The sequence below is a fragment of the Trypanosoma melophagium genome, assembly GCF_022059095.1.
Source record: "Trypanosoma melophagium isolate St. Kilda chromosome Unknown ctg2segment0, whole genome shotgun sequence".
Classification (NCBI taxonomy): Eukaryota; Euglenozoa; class Kinetoplastea; order Trypanosomatida; family Trypanosomatidae; genus Trypanosoma; species Trypanosoma melophagium.
This window is the reverse complement of record NW_027125149.1, coordinates 1,132,598-1,159,558: the sequence shown is the minus strand read 5'-3', so window position 1 is coordinate 1,159,558 and position 26,961 is coordinate 1,132,598. Positions and strand designations below refer to the sequence as shown.

Sequence of the window (26,961 nt, the reverse complement as noted above, 5' to 3'; positions counted from 1 at the left end):
TCTTTCATTCTTAGTGCCACCCGGTCTCTCTTTTTCTTTCTCCCACCACCCTTACTTCAATTACATGAGCAGCAGTGGAGTCATGGGTCTCGCAGAGAACGATAACAACAGTTCTCCTTTGAATACTACTACTACTACTACTACTAGTACTAATGCTGCTGTTGTTCCTTCTGATGCTGGGATAGATGCTGTAGTTCCTCCTCCTGGGACTTCTTCTACCGTAGAAACAAGAGAAAATGAAGTGATGAGAGACGGGTCATCAACGAAGCGACCAAAGCGGAAGGTTGCCATCATATTTGGATACATTGGGGAACGCTATTGTGGTCTTCAGTGGAACCATTTGCCAGACTACCCAACTGTTGAGGAGGAATTACTTCGAGCACTACACCAAACTGATATGATTTCAAAAGAAAACTATGATCAGGAAAAAGTTCAACAAAAACTTAACTGGGAACGTGCTAGTCGTACTGATAAGGGCGTTCATGCTCTACGTAATGTTATTTCGGTAAATATTATGCTCCCATACGCAAAAGGTTCAACTACGGAATATGACACTCTGGAAGCGAAACGTCTACTAACAGAAGTATTACCAAATGATATTATTGTGTATGATATTGTTCCAGTTACTCGTAGTTTCAATGCTTATATGATGTGTGGGGCACGAACTTACGAGTACTATTTGCCCACTTTTGCATTTATGAGTCATGAAGAGTACTGCAATAGATACTTTCCCCCTGCTGTTGCCCCCTCACGACCGACATTAGAGGAGGTTGGAATGCTTGGAGTTGGGCGTGGAAATAATACTAAACTAGATGGGACGACAAGCACTCGTTCTGTAAATCAGTCAGGAATGAAACGCTTTCGTGAGGAGACAGAGAAAGAATGTGAGGGTATCAAGAAAAATAATACGAATGAAGAGCTAAATGATAATGAACAGCTCGATGATAATAATAATAATAATAATGATTGCGGCGAAAAGGAAAAAGAAAAGGATGATGACAATGACAGCTACAACAGTAAGGATAACGGTACTGATAATGAAAATAAAACAAAGGCGGATGTAACTGTTGAGAAATTTCATGATGGTCTATTTGAGAAAATGCTGGTGTTTCGTACTATCCCTGAAAATACTATGCACGACGTGGCGCAGTACCGTTTATCAGCTGATCGGCTAGAGCATGTACGAAGTATATTTCGGGAGTTTGAAGGAACTCACTGGTACCACAATTTTACTCCTGGTGGACGTGCAAGTGATCCTTCGTCTGCACGTTATATCACTTCTGTAACTGTTAGCGATCCCTTTATTGTAGACCCTGCTGATAGTACATTGCTTGCAACTTTGCAAGAATGGAATCCGTCTCGGAGTTATTCCCCGGATGACGAAAAAGTTCAACCAGAAAAAGAAAGGGATAATACTGAACTTGAGCAACAACGTCGAGATATGCGAGATCATATGTTGCGTATTTATGGTAATACTTCTAGCGAAAACAAAGAAGAAGATAACACGAAGAAAAATGTTGGAATTGAGGTGGTACGTGTGGAATTACATGGACAGAGTTTTATGTTTAACCAAATACGAAAAATGATTGGAGCAGTTTCCGCTATGTGTGCCGCTGGCCAACCACCAGAGTATTTGAGGAATCATTTACTGAACAAATCTGTACGTTGCGGCACGCCGATGGTGCCGGCGAATGGTCTTTTTCTTTCAAATCTCGACTTTCAGCGATATAATTACCGCCTTGAGCGCATTCAGCGTGAGGGACGTAATGGTGGCAACAAGGACGGTGTATATCTTGATCGTGTGGATGAAAACGCGGTTTCAGAGTTTCGTCGTAAGATTGTAGCTGTGGTATTACGTAATGAGATGGTGGGTGATATGATGGGGCGATGGATGCGTTCTCTACGACACGTTTTACGTCTAGCGTGTAGGATTGAACTACCCTAATACGCGGAAAAGGATAAACGCATTTCACTTATACTATTTTTCTTTTTTTTTTGCTATTTTGCTTCCTATTTAATTATAATTATTATTTATAAATTCCAATAGGAATACCGTACGATGGCACTCCTCTGCCACCAACCCCTATGGACATTCTCTCTTTTCTTCTCTTTTTCTTTTTCTTTCTCTCTTTCTCTTTGTCCCCTCAGAGCAGGTCTACACGCAAGCATAGCGGCAGGTGAGAACTAGAAAGCGAACACACAACTCCCCTTATTATTATTATTATTATTATTATTATTATTATTATTATTATTATTATTATTATTATTATTATTATTATTATTATTATTATTATTTAGTACTAATAGTAGTATTAGTATTAGTATTAACTCCTCTAACCGTATCTAAACCGAAAAAGTATGTGGGACGTTGTATCGCAGGTTGGCCGGGCGGCGTACCGCACGGCGGCGAAGACGGGCCTCGCGGCCGGCACCGAACAGCCGGCGTACCCCTGCGCCCTCCCGCTGCAGCGCCTGGAGGACGCCGACGACACTCCCCGCGTGCAGGAACTTCTCGCCAACATCTTTGCGGCCGCGAAGGACCTCCTCGAGAACGACGCCGAGCACCGCTGGCAGCTCGTCGACTACCAGGACCCCGACAAGGGCGGTGATCTCCATCTCTTCACACGCCCACATATTGGACCATTCAACTTTGCAAAGGCCACTCTCTCTTTTATGGGTGTCACACCGCAGCAGGTTCTCGATACCATGCACGGAGATGACTCAGAGAGCAGAAAGAAATACTCCGCTAACCTCTCCACATTTGAGATTCTCGCAAGACCAACACCAACGTCAAATATTCAATACCATGAATATTGGGCACCGCCACCAGTAGCAGGACGCGAGTTTGTCTTCCTCGCAGAGAAAAAATACGTGGAAGAAGATGATGTATACTATGTATATGGCTGTAGCATTGATTACGCACCACGCGAAAAGAAATCCAAAACTCATGTACGTGCCTCATGCCTTTGGGGATGGGAACTTACGCCGATCGGTAATAACACAATGGCTACCTATGTGAGCTGCATGAACCCACGCGGATGGACACCAACATTCATTATAGGATGGCTTAGGTCTGAGATTGGGAAGGAGTTGGTGTCATGCCGACGTGTACTCTATGGAGAGGCGGTCAATCTGGAGAGAAATGTGCCAGAAAGGAATGAAATGGATGAGGCTGAAATTTCTGCTGCTTTGGAGGGAGAAGAGAACGAGCAGAGTATGGAGATGAACTCTATAAGTGAAAACATACACTGCCACTGATATCAGGAGCTCTCCTATTGTATGGATGTATCCAGAAAGAAAGGTAAAAAAACAAGAAAAAGAAAAAAAAGAAAAAACTCCGAGTAGAGGGAGGTCGCACAATAAAATTCGAAAAAAAAAAAACAGAAAACAAACGAATATATATATATATATATATATATATATATATATATGAGAAGGGAAAGAAAAAGGACTTTATTTTAAGAATCATTCTCCCAAAGGAAGCGTTCGTTCTTAAATACCACTTCTTCGTTTTTATTATTATAAAAAGTCTTCCGTACCTACCCTGCTGTTAAGAATCTTTTTTTTTTTTGATTGTTGCTGTTATTTGGTTCAAGAAAAAAATTATTGTGGTTTCGTTGTTGTTTTTTTTTTTTTCGTCTTTTTTTTTCAGTCTCTTGCTTCTATCTCCGTGCGTGTGTTTTTAAATAAATAAATAAATATATATATATATATATATATATATATATATATATATATATATATTTATGTATATATATTTATATATGCATGTGAGTGTGGGTGTTTGCGTGTGTATGTATCTATGCATGTATGTATGTCTGTGTACGTGTAAAGATTCCATGTGTGGTATTTTTATTTCTCGTTGAAGGAGTGTATACAAGAAAAGAGAAAATGAAAAGAAAAGAGTGACTATTGAAGGCAAATGCACATCATTGAAATTGTAAGATCTATGTATTAGTTGCACTATCAGTAAGATGTGCAGTTCCTGTCATTTCTTTTTATTTGTTTTTATTTTAGCTATATCTGTTCAATTACCTTTGATATTTTCTTGCATTTTTGTGGTACACTCCTCCTTTACACACACACATACGGCATAATAATCTGTATTCATATTATCTAGAAATTCGTGAAAACTTTTTTTCTCCCCTTTATTGGAGCAGGAAACTCTAATTGGACAGCCGGAAAGTACAATAGAAAGAGTGGTAGCAGTGCTTTTGACTGCCTAAATGGTCCCCACGAGAAACCCTTGTTTTCTTCAAACCGCTCCTTTGTTTTTTTTTTTTTGTTTTTTTTTTTTTTTTTTGTGGTACACTGGCAAACATGTACACAAGCACACTGTCACACAAACAAATTTTCACGGACACATATATGTGTATATGAATTTGTGTCGGAGGAAAAGGCAAGACGAAAAGAGTGTAGCTAATTAACTTTAGATCTTTCTGAGCACAGAATCATTTTTTCTTTGTCCCTCGAGTTACTTTGTTTGGTATATCTATTTTCAAGTCTCTTATTATTATTATTATTATTATTATTATTATTATTATTATTATTCTTTTGTCGCTCTTACTATCTCGAGCTCTTTTTTACACAGTGTTTTACTATCTATATAAGCGAGTGGCTGTGGACACATGAATATGCACGCGAAAATAAAAAGAAGGAAAAATGAATATTTCTATGTTGGTGTCATTCGCTTATAAGTATTGTGTTGTATATGATTGTATCCCTGTCTGCATTTATGTATGCGTTGTTGTTGTTTTTTTTTTTACTATGTGCTATGAAATAAATGAATGGGCGCGAAAACTGTGGAGGGATACCTTTCATTGGAGAGAAATGACAAAAAAAAAAAGAAAAATAAATGAGAGAAATTGAAACAAATGAAAAGAACCCAACAGAAAAAATATTGAAGAAAGGAGGTGAACGACTGAAATATAGAGTACTAAGAATAAGTAAGGATCTTTTTGTAGATACCTACTTTTTCTTGTTGTTATTTTTTATTCGTCGTTCATCCATCTTCTTTTCGTTTTTTTCTTGCTTGCGTGCTTTCGATGTGGTAGTTTTTAAAAATCAATTTCGCTTTTTTATTTATTTGCGTTTCGTTTGCGATCGGCTATGGCGTGTTTGTTATTGTTCTTTGTGTGCACAGCGCTCTTTTTTCGTTTTATCGTTTTTCTGCTTATTGCTATTCTTACCGCATTCTGTTAATATATATATATATATATATATATATATATATGAGAGTAAGAGAGAAGGGAGATGTGGGTAATGACGGCAGATCAAGAAATAAGAGAAAATGGAAGAAAAATCACGAAGAAGCGAATAATAATCAAAAAATAAAACAGAAGAGAGAACATCTAAAGGCAGATAAAGAAGAACAGAGGAAGAATGAAGGAGTGCTGAATATAGATTTCTTTCGAAAGAGAGAGAGAGAGAGTACAATGAAAAAGGAAAAAAAAAGAAAGAATGGAAGTACTTTATGTGGACCCTTCAGCGCCGAATACCATTGGCCGATGGCTTTCCGGGTTTACTTCTTCATTGAAGGAAATAGTGAAACTGTGGTCGTAAGTAGGAAAGCAGAGCGAAGGAGAGTGATCGGAAAGGAATCAAATTTTTTTCTTCACTAGGATTAACGGTTTCTATATGAATTACCTTCTTCGGAAGAAATATATGAAGAGTGGAAATAAAAAAATTATCTTTTCTCTTTTCTCTTTTCTTTTTTTTATTCTATTTTTTGTGTTTCGTGTGCTGTAAAGTATATATTTTAATTTTATTTATTTTCTCTCTTTTCTTATCTCTTTTTTTTTGTTGAATGCCTTTCCTCTAGTGACAGTATCGTAGGTGAAGGCTAAGATACCATAACTCACAAGAGGATCTCTTTTTCATTATACCTATGTAATTGAGTCTTCATTGATGTAGCTATACTGCTCTAAAGAAGGAAACAAAATCTCACATAGTTGGAACGGTGTTGTTGTTTTCTTTTTCTTCTTCATTTATGGATTGAGCTACGGTAAAGTATACACTCTTTAAGTATGCGAGTACTAATTAACACAGTCATCAGACTACTTGAAAGATCTGGTAAAGACGTTGTATATCAACAAGGATATCGTTGTTTCTGTCAATGCTGATGGGGACTAAGAATACAAGAAGGCGTTCAATATTATTCAGTAAGAGCGTTAAGGGAAAATTAGGGTTAATCCATAGGGAACACAAGAGAAAATGTTGATGAATAAACTACATTTTCTGTATAATACGCGAAGGGGTTGGATTTCATCAAGTGGAAACATTTGTCATTAACAATACCCTTGTGTCGTGGGGAAAATATTTGAATATGGAACAAAATTCAATACGATGGATACTGTCTTTTTATTTATTTTTTCCTTTGGTTTGGGTAGGTAAAAGTATAGAAGTGAGATGGGGAGAAGGGTATAATTTCTAACTTTGAATTAAGTTTATAATATATTTTCTACTTGCTTCTTAAATGAATTTTCTTTTTTAATCATCTAATCATATATATATATATAGATAGATAGATATATTGGCTCTTCTCTCTGTGTGTGTTTGTATAGACAGTCCCTTATTTTTCATTATTTATACCATGGCCGATTTAGCCCGCAGTGCGGTCTTTGTGTCCTCCGATCACATTAACTCCAATTCTCTCATGACGGCTGCCTCCACGCCGTTGGAGGAAAAGACGCCGCTGGTAGTAAATGGACCGGCGGGAGATGATTTGAAGAGCACAACGGCTGTATTTCAGCGTTACGCCACAACGGGATTTCAGGCATCACACTTCGCACAAGCTGTCGACATCTGCAAGGGGATGTTGCAGCCGCAATTACCATCAAATGTACTGCCACCAGCACCGTCGACATCAACAGAGACGACAGGAGAATTGCATGGAGTACAAGAGACTAATAATAATAATAATAATAATAATAATAATAATAATAATAATAATAATAATAATAATAATACTGATAATGCAGTGAATCCTACCGTGTTGGTGCAACCAAGCATATTTGTCGGTGTTACGGCTAATTTGTTCGGTACAGGCTGCAGAGAGGCTATTCGATTTCTATGCAAAGAATGTGTTCCACTTTCGAGTGGTGTAGAACCCGCCGTTTTACCTGATGCGATGTTGGACGCAGGGAGCAGTAATAATAATAATAATAATAATAATAATACGGTTATTCCTATACCCTCCTTTGCCTCAAAGGCACTCATTCACACATTAGTTGTGAGTGGAGGTGCGATGGAGCATGATATTCGACGTGCCTGTGAACCCTATGGAATTTCCATCAGGGATGAAAATGAGGAAGTACTGAAGAAGATGAAGCAAGATCAAGAAAATCAAAAGAGCGACAAACCTAATAACATGAATATTCGCTTTGGTAATATTTTTTACAGTAAAGGGGGAAACCATACTGCGAGCAATAGTCTTTCATCACCTTCTTTATTTGATATTGTCATGCATCGTCTTGTGCTCCGATTGAATGCGTTGCAACAAAGTTGTAAAGCCGCATGCGCTGCCCGTCCCATTCCTGCGCCTTATGAAGATGTCTGTTCATGGGCTATTCCCCCAAGCACGGTGTGGTATTTAGCGGGGAAATGGTTACCAGAGCTTTTTTCAGAAGCCCTGGCGGAAATGAATGGAACAGTATCAGAAAAAGAAACAGAAATTGCAACAAAGAGAGAAGAAGCGAATTTCATCACGGAAGAGGCACAACGGCGTGCAGAGAGTACAGTACTATACTGGGCCGCAAAGAATGATGTGCCTCTATTTTCCCCATCCTTTGCCGATGGAGATATTATGCAGTTTATTCTTAAGTCTGATCAACCGCTCCTGCAGTTAGACCTCGTTACAGATATTCACCGCATTAATCGTTTCGCGATGCGCAGCCGGCGCACGGGTATGATCATACTGGGCGGTGGTGTTGTGAAACATCATGTGTGTAATGCAAACCTCATGCGCAATGGGGCCGACAGCACCATCTTTATTAACAACGCGCAGGAGTTTGACGGCAGTGACGCCGGTGCACGGCCCGATGAGGCGATTTCGTGGGGAAAAATACGTCTCGGTGGTGAATATGTGAAAATGTACTCGGAAGTATCGCTTGTGTTTCCACTGCTCATCACGGAAGTGTTTCTGCCATACGTTCGGGCCGCACGGGGTCTCCCACAGAAAGCGTAGAGATAATAGTTGTTTTAATAGGTGTAGAAAGATAATATATTTCCACATACATATAATAATGTCTGCACTTGTACACTATGTGTTGTCTTTATGCTGAAATTAGAAGGAATTTAAACTGAATAATGTTTTTATTTAATTTCCATTTTAAGTGTTGGTCTCAGTGTTTTTTTTTTTTTACTCTTGCTTTTCCAAGTAAGCGAAACACCATCGAGGGTTGGAGAAAGCAAAAGGAAAAAAGAAATAAATGAATAAAAACAAAATGGATATGATTATTCACTATTCTCTTTAGTGAGGTATGATATTTCTCATAGGATTGCACATCCTGCGCAGATACTCTCTTTGTGTGTGTGTGTGTTTCTTTTAACCCTGGTTGCTATTGAATTACACATTCCTCTTATTGTTGGTTGCAGTGGGTAATTGTAAGAAAAAAAAAACAATAGCGAACACACGCACACCCACCAAATAAAAAAAGAAAAAAAAAGAAGACAATAGTGAACTCATACCAAGTGTTTATTTTATATAACATAAAATAAGAAAATACAACGGGTTATACTCTGAAATTTCCACCTCACATAACAACTTGTGTTATGGACATTCCTTCGTGGTTGGGTTTTGATCAATTGCGTGGAGGTGGAGATAACGTGACATCTTCTCCACTTGGCGCTGCCACAATATTCTTTAATGCGTTCCAAGCATTGTCAGGCCACCACACGACTGATGGACCGGTGAGGTTGCATCCACTAGATATGATTGGAGATGTGTTGATGGCGATGTGTGGTGTCGCTCTTTCTAGGCAGTTCTATCATTTCGTGATGGATACGTGGCCTTCATGGGCTATGCGATTCCTCTCAAGATGCTTTTCTACACATCGTACAAAGAATGCAGCAGCTGTGGATGTGTTTTCGCAGCAACCGGAGGAGTTTGTCTTTGACAATGAACTTTTGGTTCACGCGATGGAGCGGTATGTAGCACATTTGCTCTCCCTTTCTGCTGAGATACAACAGCAGACGAATACCCACACAAGTGATGTTGTTACTACTACTACTACTACTACTACGAATGATAATACTAGCAGTAATGACAGTGTTAGACGTCTAGACGTGCGGCTACTACGCACGGCGGAATTCCGCTTTGTGCCCATCGCATCACTGGAGAAGGTGCGCCGCGGTGGGTTGGCGAATACATTGCGGCGTTACTTCCGACTTGTGCTGCTGCCCGCGGATGGACACACGGTGGAGGTGGAGCCCGGACTCACGGTGTGTTTCCAGCAGCAGCGCGTGGCTGGTGGGGCACTGGCGGCAAACAAAATAGTCCCGCGCCGCAGGGAGAAGCAGCAGGAGCGGGAGGAGAAGGAGGAGGATTTTCAACAGCAGCTTATGAAGGAATTCCTCCCACTGAACTTTGATACCAAACATGTTAAGTTAGCATTATCGTCATCAGGCAGTAAAGAAAGTGATCAAGACAACGAGGACACAGATGGGAGTTACAACAGTGATGATACGGAATATCCAGACGCAGATGGTAAACTTTCAATGGGAGTCACAGGAAAGGAATTCAAACAGTTTGTGGTACGACAGGCTGTGTTACAATGCACAGATTGTAAGAGTGGGAAGGAGCGAATCTTGGATTTTGCCAGACGTGCATATGCCTGGTATTATCCTACAGTGGTAGAACCAATTGAACGGTACTACTTTTATCCTGCCAATTCGGAGTTGGGAGAAGCAATAAAGAGTACAGAATATGTACCATCTGAAGTTACGCAGCGACTCCATATGCAACGTTCTTTACTGTCGCAAAGCAGGAATAGTTTTCACACACTCTTTTTCCATGAGAAATCGAATCTTATTAATACTCTTAATGAATTTAAGGAGAAAAAAGGAAAATTTGCGGTACCAGGCGTAGCACAGCAGTTATTAATCCTTTTATATGGTCCACCAGGTACAGGAAAGACCAGTGTGGTACGTGGTGTGGCGTCATTTCTCAATCGACATATTGTTGCAATACCTATTGAGTTTATTCAAACAAATAGTGCACTATATGAAATTCTCACGGGTGGTACAACAATGCTTCATGGTGAAACACGTGTTGAGACTGATGACGACTGGAGTGATTGGACATCATATGAAGAACAAACACCAATGTGCTACGATCTTTCGGCTGATCAGGTTGTATATGTGTTTGAAGATATTGATGTGGTGGCTGACATGATTTCGTTTCAAATGTCAGCTGAGCAGCGCCGAGACTTCTCCAGAGCCCTCACTAATGCACAAAATGAAAAGGAGCAAAATAAAAAAGATTCTGCAACCACTAATAATAATAATAATAATAATAATAATAATAATAATGGTAATAGTAGTAGTAGTAGTAGTAGTAGTAGTAGTAGTAGTAGTAGTAGTAGTAGTAGTACAACCACAAAAATTGCTTCTTCCTCGCATACTATTGGTAGCGAGGAGGAGGAGAATAGAACTAATGAGGAGAACAGTAAACAGTGTGAAGGGAGTAGTGAAGATAGTACCGCTGATCAAATGAAACAGTTGCTTTCCTACCAGAAGCTCCTCGCAAGTGATTTTCTTTCTCCAGAGGGGCTACTACGAGCTCTGGAGCCCAACTTTTCACCTGCAGGACGTGTTATTATTTTTACTACAAATCATATAGATCGATTGCCTGCCGTTTTCTGGAAGCCCGGTCTCCTTACATTAGCTATTCATATGGATATACTCAACGCAGAGAGAGCAACGCAGCTTGTTACATACTACTATAATGAGTCTATGACTCCTGAACTGCAAAAACGTCTTGAGGAGATGTTTGCACATTTTGAGGCTGAGGGAACAGCAACTGTGATGACCCCCGCGTGGTTGCAGCAGCTTATAATGAATTATGATAATCTAGAGAAGCTTCTGCAGGAGTTGGAGTCTCGATGTTAATTTTTTATTTTTCTTATTCTTCTTCCTCTATTTTATTGTATAAACATGTATACAATATCTGTGTTTGTGAGGGAGAAAGAAAGAGAGAGGGAGAGCTTTTCACGCGCGGTTTTGCTCATTCTTACCAATTGCTATTCTTTTTTTTTTTTTTTTTTACCCCCCTTTGTCATTCTTTGCTCCTGCCTTTTCCCCTAGGACCTCTGTTATATATCCATCAATTTGTATATATATATCTTGTGAAATCTATTTCACCTTCCTTTTTTTTTTTTTCTCTCCCTTTCTAAATCTGAACTTGTGTAAACTATATTACCTTTTCAAGGTTGAATAGTGCCTAAAGGAAAAGACAGAAAAAAGGACAACGAAAGCAGCAAGCGAGTAAAACAGTAAAAATGTCGGTTGCGATGATCCCCATCGATCCCGAAAAGCGGGACGATATCTACTACCGCTACAAAATGCCTGCTATTCAAACAAAGGTTGAAGGCAGTGGTAATGGTATCAAAACCGTTTTTCCAAATATTCATGACGTATGTCTTGCAATTAATCGTCCAGAGGCAATTCTCATGAAGTTCTTTCAGTCTGAAATTGGTGCCCAACGCACAGTCTTAGAGAAGGATGATAAGTTTCTTATCATGGGAAGTCATACAGAGGAACGTGTTCAGGAAAAGGTTTACGATTTTGTTCGTAAGTTTGTTCTATGTCGTCACTGCCGAAACCCTGAAACGCAATTATTTGTCGAGCGCAGCAAGAAGAATTCATCGCCTATTAGCCTCTCTTGCGGTGCTTGTGGTAAAGTAATGAAATTAATGGATCTCGATCCACGCTACGTTACCGCCCTTGTGACGTACTATGCCAAGAATCCCCAATCCGTACATAAGAAGGGGGCCGGAACGGCGGAGACCCGCGGGGGCGATAATAAAGAAGCCGCCGCCGCCGCCGGTCCAACAGGCGGAAGAGCCGTCATTCAAAAGTCCGACTTGGAAGATACACGTGAGCCACCGCAGGATATACTTGCACGTTGTATGCGGGAACACGCGGGAGAACCGGAGGAGATTATGCGATGCTGCATGGAACTTATGTCATCTTACAACCTTAAGGAAAAGATGGGTCCTTTGCTTGTGCTGAATGCTATTATAATGGCAGAGAACGAATTCATGGCAGGTCTCCGACGTCACTCAAATCTTTTGAAACGTTTTTCCACTGTTTCTGAAGCTGTAATGCTTGGAGGGGCTGTTGATGAGGCGGTGAAGACAACTTTAATGAAACGTGAAAATCAACTACAGAACGCCACCATTGATGAGTGTGCCCGTCTTTGTTCCAAACGCCTAAAACCTGATCAGCTGGTGGTGATTCTTTTTGTCCTTTTCACGGAAGGAGTGCTGAAGGATACGTCTATTACTGAATGGTGTTTGAATGCCACGCCTGTTTCTAAATTGGACCCCAAATTGGAAGCAGAGATGAAGGAAAAATCTAAACCGTTTTTTGAATGGTTGAACGCAGGAGATTTAAAGGAGAATGCAGCTTCATAGGACCATCATTTTTTCTTTCTTTCTTTCTTTGCTCGCTTTGTCTTTCCCTTGTTAAAAATATATATATATATATATATATATATATATATGTTTTTCCTTGGTTTCTCTCATATCGTCTGTATATCTGTCATCTGTCGTGAAGGATAAGGTGAAAAATTGAAAACTTATAGGTGTTTTTTTTTTCAAATATTTATTCACTGTAGATGAGGATTCATGTGATGTGGTGAGAGAAAGAAAATAAAATAAAAAAGGAAAATACGTGTGTGCAAAAGAAAAGAAAAGGAAAAAGATGAGAAACTGTAAAAAGGAGTCTCCTGTTGAAAGAACAAGTACGTGTTTTAATTCACTTAATCGAAGACGCAGGAAGAAGAATAAGAAGAGGACGAGGATTATTGCTGCAGATTGTTAAAGGAAGAAAAAGAAAAAGCCGCATACCTTTAAGGATATGTCAACGGTTAAATTTGAAATATGGAGAAGAAAGTTAGGATGAAAAATATCTGTAATTTGGAGAAAAAAAGTTTTCTTATTTAAATTTTTCTTTCCTTTTCTCTCTTTTTTTTTTCTTTCTCTCCTTTATATTTCTACCTTCTCACTCATTTCTAACCTGCAAATTACGCGCATCGCTGTGGTAACTCACAATTGCCCATCCACACCCACACCCACAACCACACACACACACAGGTGTGTAAAAGAAAGAAAATAAATTAAAAAAAAAGACTCACTAGATTAATTTACATAGTTTAAGTGAGTGGGGCATATAATAAATGCGAGTAGGTGGTAGTGGTGGAACCACTGCAGTCCCGTTGCTGCTTCCACTGCAGTTTGTTGAACCACTACCAAATGCCCCGGTGGAAATTAGTGAACTGCACTATGGTCTTCTCTCTCGTGGTGACATTCACCGTCTCTCTGTTCTTCCATGTCGTCGTGTTATTGGAGCTGTAAAGGAGTACGGTGTGAATGACGCTCATCTCGGCGTGTGTGATCGTGTTTCTGTGTGCGCTACATGTGGATTGCGTAGTATTGACTGTGTTGGTCATCCAGGACACATTGATCTTGAGGCTCCCGTCTTTCATCTCGGATTCTTTACTACCATTCTTCGTATTTGTCGAACTATTTGCAAACGTTGCTCTCATATATTGTTAGATGATTCGGAAATTGAGTATTATAAGCGAAGACTTTCATCTACAAAACTTGAACCGCTGCAACATGCGGCATTAATAAAGACTATACAAACAGATGCTTACAAAACGCGTGTATGTTTAAAGTGTGGTGGATTAAATGGTGCAGTGCGACGTGTGCGTCCATTGAGGATTGTTCATGAGAAATACCGTGTTGATCTTCGCCGTGGTGAGGAGTCTGTTGAAAATACAGAGGTTTTTTTTGAACATGAAATGCGTACAGCCCGTACCTACAATAAGGTAGTAGATGAAAATAAAGAAAATGTTCACGATTTCTTAGACCCTATACGGGTGCGACAGTTATTCCTCGCTGTTCCACAAGAAGAGGTATTACTTCTCGGTTTATCTCCAGGCACAAGTCCTGTAGATTTACTCGTGACAACACTTCTAGTACCTCCTGTTCCTGTACGTCCACGTGGTACAGCTGGTACAGGAACCATTCGTGATGATGATCTAACGGCACAATATAATGATATTCTCGTTAGCTCGGATACATTACAAGATGGTTCACTTGATGCTACTAAATACACAGAGACTTGGGAAATGCTTCAAATGCGCTCTGCGCGGTTGTTGGATTCTGCATTACCTGGTTTTCCTCCAAGTATGCGTACAGCTGATTTAAAATCGTATGCACAGCGTTTAAAAGGTAAACATGGAAGATTTCGAGGAAATCTTAGTGGAAAACGTGTGGATTTTTCTGGTCGTTCTGTTATTTCACCAGATCCAAATTTGGATGTGGATGAATTAGCAGTACCCTTACGTGTTGCTCGTGTTTTAACATATCCACAACGTGTTTTTAAATCAAATTTAGAACTTATGCGACGACTTGTACGCAATGGACCTCGGGTTCATCCAGGTGCTATTACAGTTTTTTTGGCACAGGAAGGATCTAAAAAATCGCTTAATAATGAACGCGATAGAGAAGCACTTGCAGCTAGATTAAGTATCGGAGATGTAGTAGAACGACATGTTATGAATGGTGATGTAGTTTTATTTAATCGTCAACCTTCACTTCATCGTATTTCTATGATGGCACATCGTGCTCGTGTTTTACCTTTTCGTACCTTTCGCTTTAATGAATGTTGTTGTGCCCCATATAATGCAGATTTTGATGGTGATGAAATGAATGTTCATCTTGTACAAACTGAAGAGGCTCGTGCAGAAGCATTTCAGCTCATGTCTGCAGCGAAGAATATCATTACAGCTAAAAATGGTGAACCTATTATTGCGTGTACACAAGATTTTCTTGCTGCCGCTTATCTCGTAACTGCACGTGATATGTTTTTCGATCGTTCACAAATGTCACAAATGGTGGCTCATTGGCTCGGTCCGGTTACACAATTTCGTTTACCAATACCAGCAATCTTAAAACCAGTAGAATTGTGGACGGGAAAACAACTCTTTGAATTAATTGTACGTCCTTCACCTGCTGTGGATGTATTGTTAAACCTTGAGGCTACTACAAAATTTTACAGTAAACGTGGGAAGTGTGACTGTGCAGCAGAGGGTTATGTAGCTTTTCTGGACTCTTGTTTTATCTCTGGTCGATTGGATAAAAAATTACTTGGTGGTGGTGCAAAGGATGGACTTTTTGCTCGTCTACACACACTTGCAGGAGGTGCCTATACAGCACGTATTATGTCTCGCATTGCACAGTTCACTTCCCGTTATTTATCTAATTACGGTTTTAGTCTTGGACTTGGTGATGTTGCCCCAACACCGCAACTAAACGCACAAAAGGCAGCAGTACTTTCACGTTCCTTTAACACATGTGATGCACTTATTGCTGCAGCAAAGACAGGGCGAATGGAACCACTTCCTGGTCTCACAGTACGCCAATCACTTGAGGCACGTCTTAACGCGGAATTATCAAAAGTGCGTGATGAGTGTGGTACAGCCGCTGTAGAGACACTCTCTACAGAGACAAACACACCGCTTATGATGGTACAGTCTGGAAGTAAAGGAAGTGCATTAAATATTGCCCAAATGATGGCATGTGTTGGACAGCAAACAGTAAGTGGAAAACGTATTTTAAATGCTTTTCAGGATCGTTCATTACCACATTTTTACCGTTTTGAAGAAGCTCCAAGTGCCCGTGGTTTTGTAGCCAATTCCTTTTATTCTGGATTGACACCAACAGAATTTTTCTTTCATACGATGGCTGGTCGTGAGGGCCTCGTAGATACTGCTGTTAAAACAGCTGAAACAGGATACATATACCGTCGTCTTATGAAAGCTATGGAAAACCTCAGTGTACGTTATGATGGTACAGTACGCAATACAAGAGGAGATGTGGTTCAACTTAAGTTTGGAGAAGATGGATTAGATCCACAACTTATGGAAGGTGTGGCAGGAACCGCATTGAACTTGGAACAAGAATGGTTAAGTGCACGTGCGGCGTATGCAAGATGGCTTGTAAAATACCGTAGTACCTCTAATTCTAATACCAATACTAGTATCGTTGTGAACAATAAGGATAGTAAGAAAAACACGAAAAAAAGAAAGAAAAATAATGATGTTGATAATACCCAATCTAGTCTCGATGACGGGTTTATCTCTTTGCTTCCTACTGAGGTGCCTTCCTTTGTGGCGGCATGTTTAAGTGGAGACCGGGCAGTATTGGAAGCCTGTGAACGGCAACAATATGGAGAAGATTGTAATCAAAACGAGAAGAGTCTTCAAAAGGCAGGAGAGAGTCAATCACAGAAACAACAACCTCGATTACGTCGAGCGGCACTCATAGCTAGTCTGGCGAATATGAGTAGTATGAAATTCAAGGAGGATGTTCAAAATTTCTTTATGAAAAAGGTTAAGGAACAGGAACGAATTCGTACCTTGCTTGAACTCTCTTCAAATTCTCGGGAGCGGATTGGTAAAAAATCCTTTAATAAAAATGGTCTCTCGAAAAAAGGAGGAGGAGGAGGAGAAGAAGAAGGAGAAGCTAGTGAACTTCATCTTCTTGAAATGCTTCAAACAGAGCTGTTACCACTAACACGTACGATGGTAACTCGATTTCTTGCACAGTGTGGAAGCAAGTATATTCGCAAAATTTGCGAACCTGGTACTCCATGTGGGGCTATTGCAGCACAATCTGTTGGTGAACCAAGTACACAAATGACATTACGAACATTTCACTTTGCTGGTGTGGCAAGTATGAGTATCACACAGGGTGTACCACGTTTAGTAGAAATTATTAACGCTAGTCGCAATATTGCAACTCCCGTAGTTACAGCACCGGTACGACGACTACTAGTACAACCGATGAAGGGAAATGAAGAGGGAGAAGAAGAGTCACAAGAAGTTTTTGAGCAACGTGTACGAGAAGTAAAAACTCAGGTAGAACGTGTATTACTTAAGGAAATAACGTTAGAGATGGTGGAAGTTTGTACGGCCACAGAGTTCTATCTTCGTATACATCTTAATATGTCTGTTATTTCGAAATTACGTCTTCCAATTAATGCTGTTACTGTACGACAACGAATTTTGGCAGCAGGAGCTCGACCAATGTCCCCATTACGTCTTTTGCGAGAAGACTGTATTGAAGTGATGAGTCTTGACACTCTTGCTGTCTATCCATACTTTCTCGAAGCCCACCGTGTACACTTTAACCTTCGTAATCTACTGACACTTTTACCGGATGTTGTTGTTGGGGGTATTGCTGGCATTAATCGCGCGATGATTTCCTCCAGCGGGGCGGAAGTACTCGCGGAGGGGGCGGAACTGCGGGCGGTGATGAACCTCCCGGACGTGGACGCACCGCGGGTGATGTGCAATCATGTTGCCGTAGTGGAGCGGGTGCTGGGCATTGAGGCGGCACGGCAGGTTATTGTAAGTGAGATTCAAGGTATTCTCAAGGCGTACAGTCTTAGCATTGATGTACGGCACGTGTATCTCTTAGCAGATCTCATGACACAACGTGGGGTGGTGTTGGGTATTACGCGTTATGGTATTCAAAAGATGAACTTTAATGTACTCACAATGGCATCCTTTGAGCGTACCACGGATCATCTCTATAATGCCGCCGCATCACAGCGTGTGGATAGAAATCTGAGTGTGTCGGAGAGTATTATTGTTGGTAAACCAGTTCCTCTCGGGACAACATCTTTTAATCTCCTTCTTGATTGTCAAGATATTTCATCTACTGCAACTGCAACGAAGATGAGTGCAGTTGGACGTGTAAAAGGTGTAATGGGTAAGAGTTATCATAACCAGTGTGTACCTCATGTGTCACCACTAGCAGCAGAAGGAGCATTCCATTTGGATATTTTCTAAATGTGATGCCACAATATATATATATATATATATATATATATATATATATATATTTTAATGTTGTTGTTCTTCTTCTTCTGTTATGATGGATCTTACTAAGAATACATTTTCCTACTTTCTTACGCATGCTTTGTTGCTGTTGTTGTCTTTGTGATTGGAACCAAAGTAAGAAGGTGTGAGAAGGGGAGCTTTTCAGATAAAATGTAATGAAAGAAGAAAGAAAAAAAAGAATGAATCGAAACGAGAAAAAAAAAGAGAAAGAAAAAAACCCAAAAGAAGGAAAGAAAACATCGGATGAGACTGAAAATACATGAGAAATGAAGAAATAAGCTTGATGAAAAGGAAAGAGATGTACAGTCTAAGAAGAAATATTATCTGAATTCTAGCGAAATCCATTCCCCATTAAAAAAAAAAACATTCTTCTTTTTTTCTTCTTTTACCTTCTTTATTTCCAGTAATAATATTGTATATACGGCAGTACGACAAAGAGAACAAAAAAAAAAGGCTTGAAGAATATTAGATTTCATTTCCCCAATGGAAAGGGCGAGAGTACGAGAAACTGAATATCCAGAGTCGCACCCTAATGGTTCTGCAGCAGACGGTACCACAAGAGAGAATGCTGCTCTTACAAGAGAGAGAATGCATGATCCTCATCTCGCTGTTCCTTCTGGGAGAATTGGAACCAATTTAACTGCAACATCTATTAAGAATACTGGAGTAGGTGGTTTGGGTGATAATGCTTTTGGTACAGTGTCAGAGGGCACAACCAGCTCCACACGTAATTTTGCCACAAGTCGCAAAGTTCAGAAATTGCTAGATGTTACTGTTAATGATAGCTTTCGTGAACTTGTCTTGTATATAAATGATGCCGTACCAGAATTCTTGGAGAGTTTTCTCCCTCCGTCTGGTGGTGATAACTTAACAGTTGAAAAGGATAATGCCTCTACAATTAATCAATCCCATGCAAATACAGTTGCTTTTTCTTCTATGGCTAATTCAACATTTTCGTCCTCTTCAACGGCACTTCGAACAGCGTTAGAGGGACGTGTGGTGGATCTACATCGTCATTTCTTGCAAGAATGGTCTATGCTTAATGATGTCTTTGAGGAAGCATCCGATTTGGTCTCGAAACTAAATCAGGAAAGTGAATTGCTTGAGACAACTTTAAATGCCCACGCCCTACAGGCGGAAGAATTTGTTTCTCGAATGACAACTCTACAAGCTGAACTTTCACTGGTGCAGCAGCGTGAAAAGGAGATGCGGGAGTTTCAGGAAAAATACCACTTTGCTGCCGAAGAGCAAGCAATTCTTGAAGAGAGTCCTGTGGATGCGGCGTACCTTGATGTTCTGCAACGTGCACAAGTGACGCATCGCAAGTGTCGTGAGTTATTACTATCACGTGAACATTATCAAAGTGCTGCTGCGATGATGGATATCACATACACTGCCATTATGAAAGGTACAGAAAAGGTTGCACGTTTTCTCATGTCCGCATCATCAAACGCACCTGGTGCGATGCCGACGAATGTAGCAGCATTTGGAGGAGATTCACCTGAAGTAACAAGTTTCTATCTTCGATGTGTACATTTTCTTCGTGAGGAAAATTTAAATCAATGGGCGGTGGTTGTGGAAGAGGTTGCACGACTTAGACGGGCTGCAGTATTGCGTCAATACTTTCATCTCATGACAACAGGTTCTGTAACGACGTCAACTGGTACATATCGTGCTGGAGGTAAGAGTGATAATTCCTCATCGCATCGAACTGGTGGGACACGACCATTGGAGGCAGAAATAAGTAATCCTGTCTTCTTCTTCAGTTCACTATTTGCTTGGTTGCATCAAGTGATTGTTGATGAAGATGATTTCTTTTCCGCTTTCTTTTCAGCACCACCGACAGCAACAACAACAACAATAACTGGGGGAAATACCACTACAGCAGGAGTAGTATCTCTTGAAAAGGATACTGTAGGTACCCGTGAAGATGAAGCTACTGCATTTTTAGTGGGAGGAAGCGTTTTTAATGATAATTCAGGGTCAAAATTACCAATAAGCAAAGCTGCCATACTTGATTCTGTTTTTGAAGTTCTTTGTAAGCATATTCAGAGTGTACTAGAAGGTGTACTTGAGCGGTTTTTGCGTAATGCATCAAGTCTACATGATGGAGATTCTTCAGTTGCTGTTGGTACTTCTTCTTCCGGTGCTGGTGCTGGTAGTAGTGGTAATAATAATATTGCAGGAGGAGGAGGAGTTGTTGTTGTTGGTAGTGGTGGCGGTAGTGGTAATAATGGAAGTGGTAATAGTGGTGTATCATCAGGGGCTTCAGGTCCTATTGGCCTAACAGGCGGTATTACACGTTTAATATCTGCCGCCACTGGACGATCATTAGGTTTAAATTCTGAATATGTCGGTGGAGTTCAACGTTACCAACATGTTATGAATCGTTCACAACAAGAGGCGCTTGTAGTGGCAACACTTATGAGTTTGACAAACGGCTTACGTACAGCACATACACTATTGCAACTTTTTACGTACTATACCTATAGTAGTTTTACTCCATTACTTGGTCGAGAAGCTTCACTTACGCGTCTTATCGCAGATGATTCAAAATTACAACTTCTTCGTGTTTATCATATGCTTGCCAAACAAATTGCGGAACATGCTCTTGACAGTGTGGCAAGTGTTGTGAGTCGTTCTACAGTTTTACGCCGTTTAGCTTCTGCTGAGGCCGCGGCAGCTGCAGCAGCGGCTGCAGTGAATGATGGGAATAAGAAAAATGAAATCAGTTCCTCCTTTGTTACGGAATTTCTTCTTGAATATGCCTCTGAAGAGGAAAGGGATAATGATGGAAATTCTATTCACGATGAACACCTTCGACAACAACAATTCACATCAGGTGGAAGATCATCCAGTGTAGGTAGTCGTAGTAGTAGTGGTCTTACTGGCAATCCATACCACCGCAGTGGTCTTTCTAAGCATCAGGCACAGGCAGCAGATTTACTTCGAACACTTTACTCTATGGTACTACCAACACCACCAGAGGTAGAGGAATGTCTTCGTGTATTGCAGTCTACAATGTTTGAGGCGGAGAAACATGTTGAGATAATGGATTCGCTACGTGCAGCACACTTAAAAAATAATTCTTCAAATGATTCTGCGATAACAAATCCTCCTGCATATCACGAACAATTCTTTACAGTACTTGTTCAACATGTATTATCATTCTCTGGTGTATTGGCCCGTCAACCTATTATTAGTAGTACACTAGATGATCCATGTAAACTTGTGTTACAACTCAATACTATGATTGCTTTACAAGAAACACTTGCTCCACACTTGGAACTCTTAGCCCTTGGTAATGCAGCGGCTGGTCATACCACACCACTATCTAATGTTGTTCCTGAAAGAATTCAACAACTAACAAAGGAGCTAACGACGAGTCTATCTCAATGTGCCGTAAGACATTACTTCAAACAAAGATCACACAGTGGTGTAACAGGTAGTAGTAGTAGTAGTATTAGTACTGGTGGTGGTGTTAATGTTGGATCAACAGAGGCTGAACAGAAGAATAGTTCCATTGATAATGATGATGATGATGCTGCTGCTGGTGTTGTTGGTGATAATGTTGATGATGATGATGAAATTGATGCAGCTGCTATTACGGCGCAACTCAGTGAATTTTATGGTGTTGTGGCAGCCACAGGTCGTGTGTATGTTCCTATAATTGCAGCTCTTCGTTCAGTACGACTCCGGGAAGAAGTTACGCAAGGTGTTTTGCGAGCGTTATGTGACGTATATGAAGTTCGTTATAAACGAATCCTTCGACTTCAAAAGCAACAATATCACGGGGAAAACTCAGAGGGTACTTCCACCTCTTCATTCATGATTAATGACCTTGATCCAAAGAAGCTGCGTATCCTTCTGGATGTGGTCCCAAAATCATCTATTTGAGCAAAACGAAACAGAAAAAGGAAAAGAAAAGAGAAGGAAAAAAGAGCGTCTTTTTATTTTTATTTTTCGCGTTTTAAATGTGGCCGAACTGTACTGGGCTTCTCGTGTGGCACATTTAGTTTTTATAGCTCTTTAAAACGGTGTTTGTATGACTCTTTTTTTTTTCTCATTTAAGTAATTGTGCATATTATTGGATGTGTACAAACATCTGCGTACATACGTATATTCCGTTTTGATATATGTTTACTTTTTTTTTTCTTTTACTGTATTCATTGAATAACGATTTTTTCTTCATTTATTTATGTTTACATTTTTCTTTTCATTTCTCTTGTTGTACAAAGTACTTGAGGGAAAGCTGAGGGTGATACTTTTGCTGGTTGTGGCAATTGACTAGGGAGAGAGTGAGTAAGGTAGGTTGAAGGAAGTGGGTGGAAGAAAACGCAGGAAGTATGGTGTTTTACAGCTTTGTGTTGGTGATGAAGCCTCGTCAACGACGTTACACCACTCAGGCGCTGCGTGAGATTGCCGTAGCAGTGTACAACAATGGTGGTCTTATACGTAAATTCACAAATGAAGGTGTGATGAGACCGTACAGTCGTTTTCGTGATGCCGATAACACACCGTTAACGTACGCGCGGTATATTACAATTCAATTAGATATGGGTGAAGAAGAAATGCGTAAGGTGGAAAAGATTATGCGTGAGCATCAGGATGTGTTCGTAACGTTAAAGCTCAATAATTTGGAAAGACCTGTAGGTATTCGTAGCGGTAGGAAAGACCTACAAACAGCATACTTCCCGCTTGATACTTTTACGCGGCTTGAGGAGGAAATTAATTGGCCACCACAAACATCTGTTGACATTTATGAGCAGCTGGAGATGAATTGGAAGGAATTCTCTCGAACTCGGTGGTCAAACTTCCTACGCAACTGAGTTACGAGGGAGGCGAGAGGTGATAAAAGAAGAAAAAAACAGGCGAATAGGAAAGAAAGGAAAACGATATCGATACCTGCAGGTGAGTAGGTAAAAAGAGAAAAATATGAAAATAAAATTATATACATATATCTTCGTTCTTGTTGCTCTTGTTGTTGTTGTTACTGTTGTTGCTTCCCCTTTCCTATTGCAACACCCCCTACTTTTGGCATGAGTTTCGTTTTCTTTTTATTTCTTGTTTCTCAGACTCTTTTTGGGATTTAAGGATGCTTTATTTTTTTATATGTCTATATAAATTTATGTGTGTGTATGTGTGTATATTCTTCTCTTTATCCTATTGTTTTTTTTTTGTTTTGCTTCTAATATGATGTATTTGACGATAGTATTTAATAAATGCTCGCTACTCCTGGGCCACCAAAACCCTTCTTGACGACGCTGACCGACGAGCAACTAGCGTCGCTTCTGAGTATTGAAGGAGATGTTCAACTCAAAGCGGCGCAACTCGGTATGCTCTGTAATGAGTATCGTGTGAATTTAGAGCGTGTACTATATCATTATGAACCTTTAATGGCCCCATTACGAGCCATTATCTATGCTGGAGGACAAAAACAGCAGTATATTGAGACACAACTTGTGTGGTTGGAACGTGTTATTGTGCTACAGGAGCGTCGTGGTGGCACCTTAACGGTTCCTCTGCGTCAACTCAAGGCGATTGAGGATGATCTTATGTTGTCTGTGAACAAGGCGCTGCAGGCGAGCTACCAGAAGCTGGACGTTGTCACCCGCGAGGAGCTGGCGGTGCTGCGGGACTACGAGTGCCCCCCACCGGCGGCGCTGGCGACGATGGCGATGGCGCTGCGGGTGCGGGACGACGAGGACACGGAGTGGTCGACGGTGCGGGTGGTCCTCAGCGAGAGTTACTTCTTCACCTTCTTCATCAGCCGCGCCCAGACGCTCCTCCACCGCCCCCTCCCGCCCGACGTGGCCGACGCCCTCGAGGGGTTCTGCGCCGCGGCGGCCCACGACCCAACGGCCCTCGCGCGGCTCTCAACGCCCCTCGCGGCCATCGGCGCGTGGCTCTACGCCGTGCGGGATTATCACCGCGTCCGCCGCCTCTGCGACCCGTCAAGGCCGCCCGCCCCCGTGGAGGAGCAGCGCCGCACCGTTGCACAGCTGAGGCACGAACTGCAGGCACTTAAAGATAACATGCAGAGCGCCGCAGAGGAGCTGGAGAGACTGCAGGAGGAAATAAGAAGAAAGATGTTTGAGGTGCGGAGCGAGTATGATGACACTATGTGTACCCTACATGACGCCCTGGAAAAGAAGACAGAGGACTTCGTCAAGGTGCTCGGCGGAGACGAAGTGGATGCCGAAGAGGTATCCAATAAGGAAGAGCAAAATCAACAAGAAGGCGATGAAGAAGGTAATGATGATCTACACGCGCAGTCAAATGAGGCTGTAGTTTATATGAATGTACAAGAGAAAGAAGAAGAGAGAAGTTGAGGGTAAGAGAGAGATGGAGACTTGATGAGGACTGTGAAGATGTGTGTGTGTGTGTGGGAAGTCCTCTGGACCTGATGAGGATTCGTTCGCAGAAACGAAACGACAAGAGCAACAACAACAAAAAAACAATGTATAATCATGCAAGTGTAGTGGCAGAGATAAAAAGGGACCTGAGTGGAGAAGACACTCTTTCTCGTCATTACTTTTTTATTTTTGTTTTTATTCACACTTCCCTTTCCCTTCTCTTTGTATGTCTTTTTTTCTTTCTATCTCACTCTGTATCTCTTATTTTCTGCTTTTTCATTTGATTTTTCGTGATGTGAAAACACCGCGAAAAAAAAAAAGAGAATAAAATATGAGTAACATTCAAACACAAAGAAAAAAAAACACCAATAAAAACGAAACAAATGGAATGAAATGTGGAGATTCTGCTTTGATATGGAAGTTTTGGTGTTATATTAGTTATTAATAGGGGAATAATTTCTTTTATTTTGTGGGAATCCTTTATGTATATGTCTTTTATATATCTTTTTTTTTTTATTTTCTCTTAATATTTAAACCAATAAAAGCCTAGACACGTTTTAAAAAAGATAGAGATAGAGAAGGGTACTAAGAAGGCTTATTTATATATTTCTTTCTCCTTTTAAGGGGGAAAAAAGATAATGTACCATCGTACGCTTGAATTACCACAGGGTTCACCAATATACACGACTGCTGAAGCGTTTGCGGATGGAATTGTACGACTCGTTCGCTCACGTCAGATTCACACGGTGGAATTACTCTCTGCCACGGAGTGTTACTCTCAAGAACAGATAGAAAAGGAACGTCTGCAAGCGGCAGAAACTAAAGTTGAAGCGGCAAGAAGGACGAAAAGAACATGTTCCTCCCTTTCGGTTCCTGCTCTTCTTTCGGTGGAAGCACGTTTAACAAGTGCACTAAACTGGAATCATGACGTAACTAACAGTAGAGATGATGAAAAATCCTTAGAGAATAATGAATCTGTATTCACATACCAGGTTTATTTTCTTTTACCAAGGAGTACAGAATTATCAGTAACACCAGGAAAGGTCTATACCACTACTACTACTGCTTCTTCTTGTTCCTCATCCTCTTCCTTCTCTTTTTCTTCATCAACGCAGACAGCACTTTCAGCGTGGTGGTGTGCACAGTTACAACGTCGTCTGGCTATCTGCTCTGCTCTCACAGGATTCCCAAGTCGTTTGTTTGTTTCACTTCTGCCATATGTGCCGCATCTAACATGGGAACGGGGCCGTGACGGAATACTCGGTGCGACTCACAGCGCCACAATGATGTCAAGTATCACAGAAAAAGAATTAGATGGTAATGACTCCCCTATTATGCATATTCTTCAAGTGGCAGTGTTACTTAATGCAAACATTCCATTGGGGTCACGTGGTAGACGTAATACGGCGGTGTTACTCTTGCACGCGGTGGAAGGTGATGCGTGTTTTGCTAATTCTTCTCTTTCGGTTGTACCGAATGAAAGAAAAAAACATCCGCGAGACTTAAATCAGGATGCACGTTCACTACCAAAAAATGAAGTATTGCAGGAGCAGCAGCAGCATGAAGAAGGTGAAAAAAAGTGGAATGAGGAAGAATTCTTCTTGATTTTATCTCGTTTTACAGAAACACATATTATTCCTTTGCTTTTATGGCAAGTGGTGTGTTCACGTCCGTTAGTGAGTGATAGAGATGATATGGATGTCTGCGGAATACGAGAACAAATGGGGAGCAGTTTTTACTTGAAAGGTACACTGGACGCAAGAAGCGTTCAAAGCATTACCGTTATTATAGATGTGCCGCTTGTTTTATGTCGTCACATATATAAATGGGATAATTCTCCTCAGCTTGGTTCAGACAATGCATTACAACGACTGGCGCAACGTGTGGCGTACACCGTTGAGGGTGCCCTTTCTCGCCTTGCCGCAGAGAACATTGACTGTTTTGTGCATCGCCCAGCTGCCATACTAAGTGATGATGAAGAGGAAACGGAGGGAGCCGCAAGAGGAGAAGTATCCACAGAGATTACAGAGCGACGTTCCTGGTTATTGTTGGCGCAAAGTATTGCAGATAGCCTTGCGCAGATTCTTCGAACTTCAAAAAATCCAGTTTTTGTAGCGGAGGTACATCGACTATTGCTACTGCATCAGAAACAAGAAATGAAATCCATGCCAACTTCAACGGTGAATGATAAAAATATGGGAGGAGCTGCTGCTGCTTCTGCTGAAGTGTGTCCTTCCTCTGTTGCCACCACGGCGGCTATGCTCCGCTGGGCTGTTGAGACTCGCCTCATGGAGTTTTGAAACCAAGATGGTGAGCTTAAAAAGAGAAGCTCATTTGTTTATTATTATTATTATTATTATTATTATTATTATTATTATTATTATTATTATTATTATTATTATTATTATTATTATTATTATTATTATTATTATTATTATTATTATTATTATTATCATTATTCTTTTTTTT

The 26,961-nt window shown here is 40.7% G+C and overlaps 10 protein-coding genes across 10 annotated transcripts; all 10 read left to right on the top strand.

Annotated features, from left to right (window-relative positions):
• Window positions 1-64: 64 nt before the first annotated feature.
• On the top strand, window positions 65-1,945 carry LSM04_004469 (Pseudouridine synthase I; the record flags this gene model as incomplete). The annotated part of the gene is made up of 1 exon (XM_067336526.1): window positions 65-1,945. One exon carries the CDS (start codon window positions 65-67, stop codon window positions 1,943-1,945), a length of 1,881 nt encoding a protein of 626 aa, XP_067192531.1.
• Window positions 1,946-2,358: 413 nt separating this feature from the next.
• Window positions 2,359-3,258, top strand: LSM04_004180 (START domain; the record flags this gene model as incomplete). The annotated part of the gene is made up of 1 exon (XM_067336525.1): window positions 2,359-3,258. One exon carries the CDS (start codon window positions 2,359-2,361, stop codon window positions 3,256-3,258), a length of 900 nt encoding a protein of 299 aa, XP_067192513.1.
• Window positions 3,259-6,592: 3,334 nt separating this feature from the next.
• Window positions 6,593-8,185, top strand: LSM04_007242 (Deoxyhypusine synthase; the record flags this gene model as incomplete). Its single annotated transcript, XM_067336524.1, has 1 exon — window positions 6,593-8,185. The coding sequence occupies one exon, from the start codon at window positions 6,593-6,595 to the stop codon at window positions 8,183-8,185; it is 1,593 nt and encodes a 530-aa protein (XP_067192680.1).
• Window positions 8,186-8,772: 587 nt separating this feature from the next.
• On the top strand, window positions 8,773-11,109 carry LSM04_001459 (ATPase; the record flags this gene model as incomplete). Its single annotated transcript, XM_067336522.1, has 1 exon — window positions 8,773-11,109. The coding sequence occupies one exon, from the start codon at window positions 8,773-8,775 to the stop codon at window positions 11,107-11,109; it is 2,337 nt and encodes a 778-aa protein (XP_067192364.1).
• Window positions 11,110-11,498: 389 nt separating this feature from the next.
• Window positions 11,499-12,635, top strand: LSM04_003791 (Translation initiation factor IF2/IF5; the record flags this gene model as incomplete). The annotated part of the gene is made up of 1 exon (XM_067336521.1): window positions 11,499-12,635. The coding sequence occupies one exon, from the start codon at window positions 11,499-11,501 to the stop codon at window positions 12,633-12,635; it is 1,137 nt and encodes a 378-aa protein (XP_067192495.1).
• Window positions 12,636-13,399: 764 nt separating this feature from the next.
• LSM04_000190 (RNA polymerase Rpb1) lies at window positions 13,400-18,085 on the top strand (the record flags this gene model as incomplete). Its single annotated transcript, XM_067336520.1, has 1 exon — window positions 13,400-18,085. One exon carries the CDS (start codon window positions 13,400-13,402, stop codon window positions 18,083-18,085), a length of 4,686 nt encoding a protein of 1,561 aa, XP_067192281.1.
• Window positions 18,086-18,619: 534 nt separating this feature from the next.
• On the top strand, window positions 18,620-22,033 carry LSM04_001589 (Conserved oligomeric Golgi complex subunit 6; the record flags this gene model as incomplete). The annotated part of the gene is made up of 1 exon (XM_067336519.1): window positions 18,620-22,033. One exon carries the CDS (start codon window positions 18,620-18,622, stop codon window positions 22,031-22,033), a length of 3,414 nt encoding a protein of 1,137 aa, XP_067192373.1.
• A 449-nt stretch (window positions 22,034-22,482) lies between these two features.
• On the top strand, window positions 22,483-22,965 carry LSM04_007975 (uncharacterized protein; the record flags this gene model as incomplete). Its single annotated transcript, XM_067336518.1, has 1 exon — window positions 22,483-22,965. The coding sequence occupies one exon, from the start codon at window positions 22,483-22,485 to the stop codon at window positions 22,963-22,965; it is 483 nt and encodes a 160-aa protein (XP_067192723.1).
• Window positions 22,966-23,358: 393 nt separating this feature from the next.
• Window positions 23,359-24,468, top strand: LSM04_005499 (uncharacterized protein; the record flags this gene model as incomplete). The annotated part of the gene is made up of 1 exon (XM_067336517.1): window positions 23,359-24,468. The coding sequence occupies one exon, from the start codon at window positions 23,359-23,361 to the stop codon at window positions 24,466-24,468; it is 1,110 nt and encodes a 369-aa protein (XP_067192576.1).
• Window positions 24,469-25,461: 993 nt separating this feature from the next.
• Window positions 25,462-26,792, top strand: LSM04_007251 (uncharacterized protein; the record flags this gene model as incomplete). Its single annotated transcript, XM_067336516.1, has 2 exons — window positions 25,462-25,469; window positions 25,508-26,792. 2 exons carry the CDS (start codon window positions 25,462-25,464, stop codon window positions 26,790-26,792), a joined length of 1,293 nt encoding a protein of 430 aa, XP_067192681.1.
• Between the last annotated feature and the right edge of the window lie 169 nt (window positions 26,793-26,961).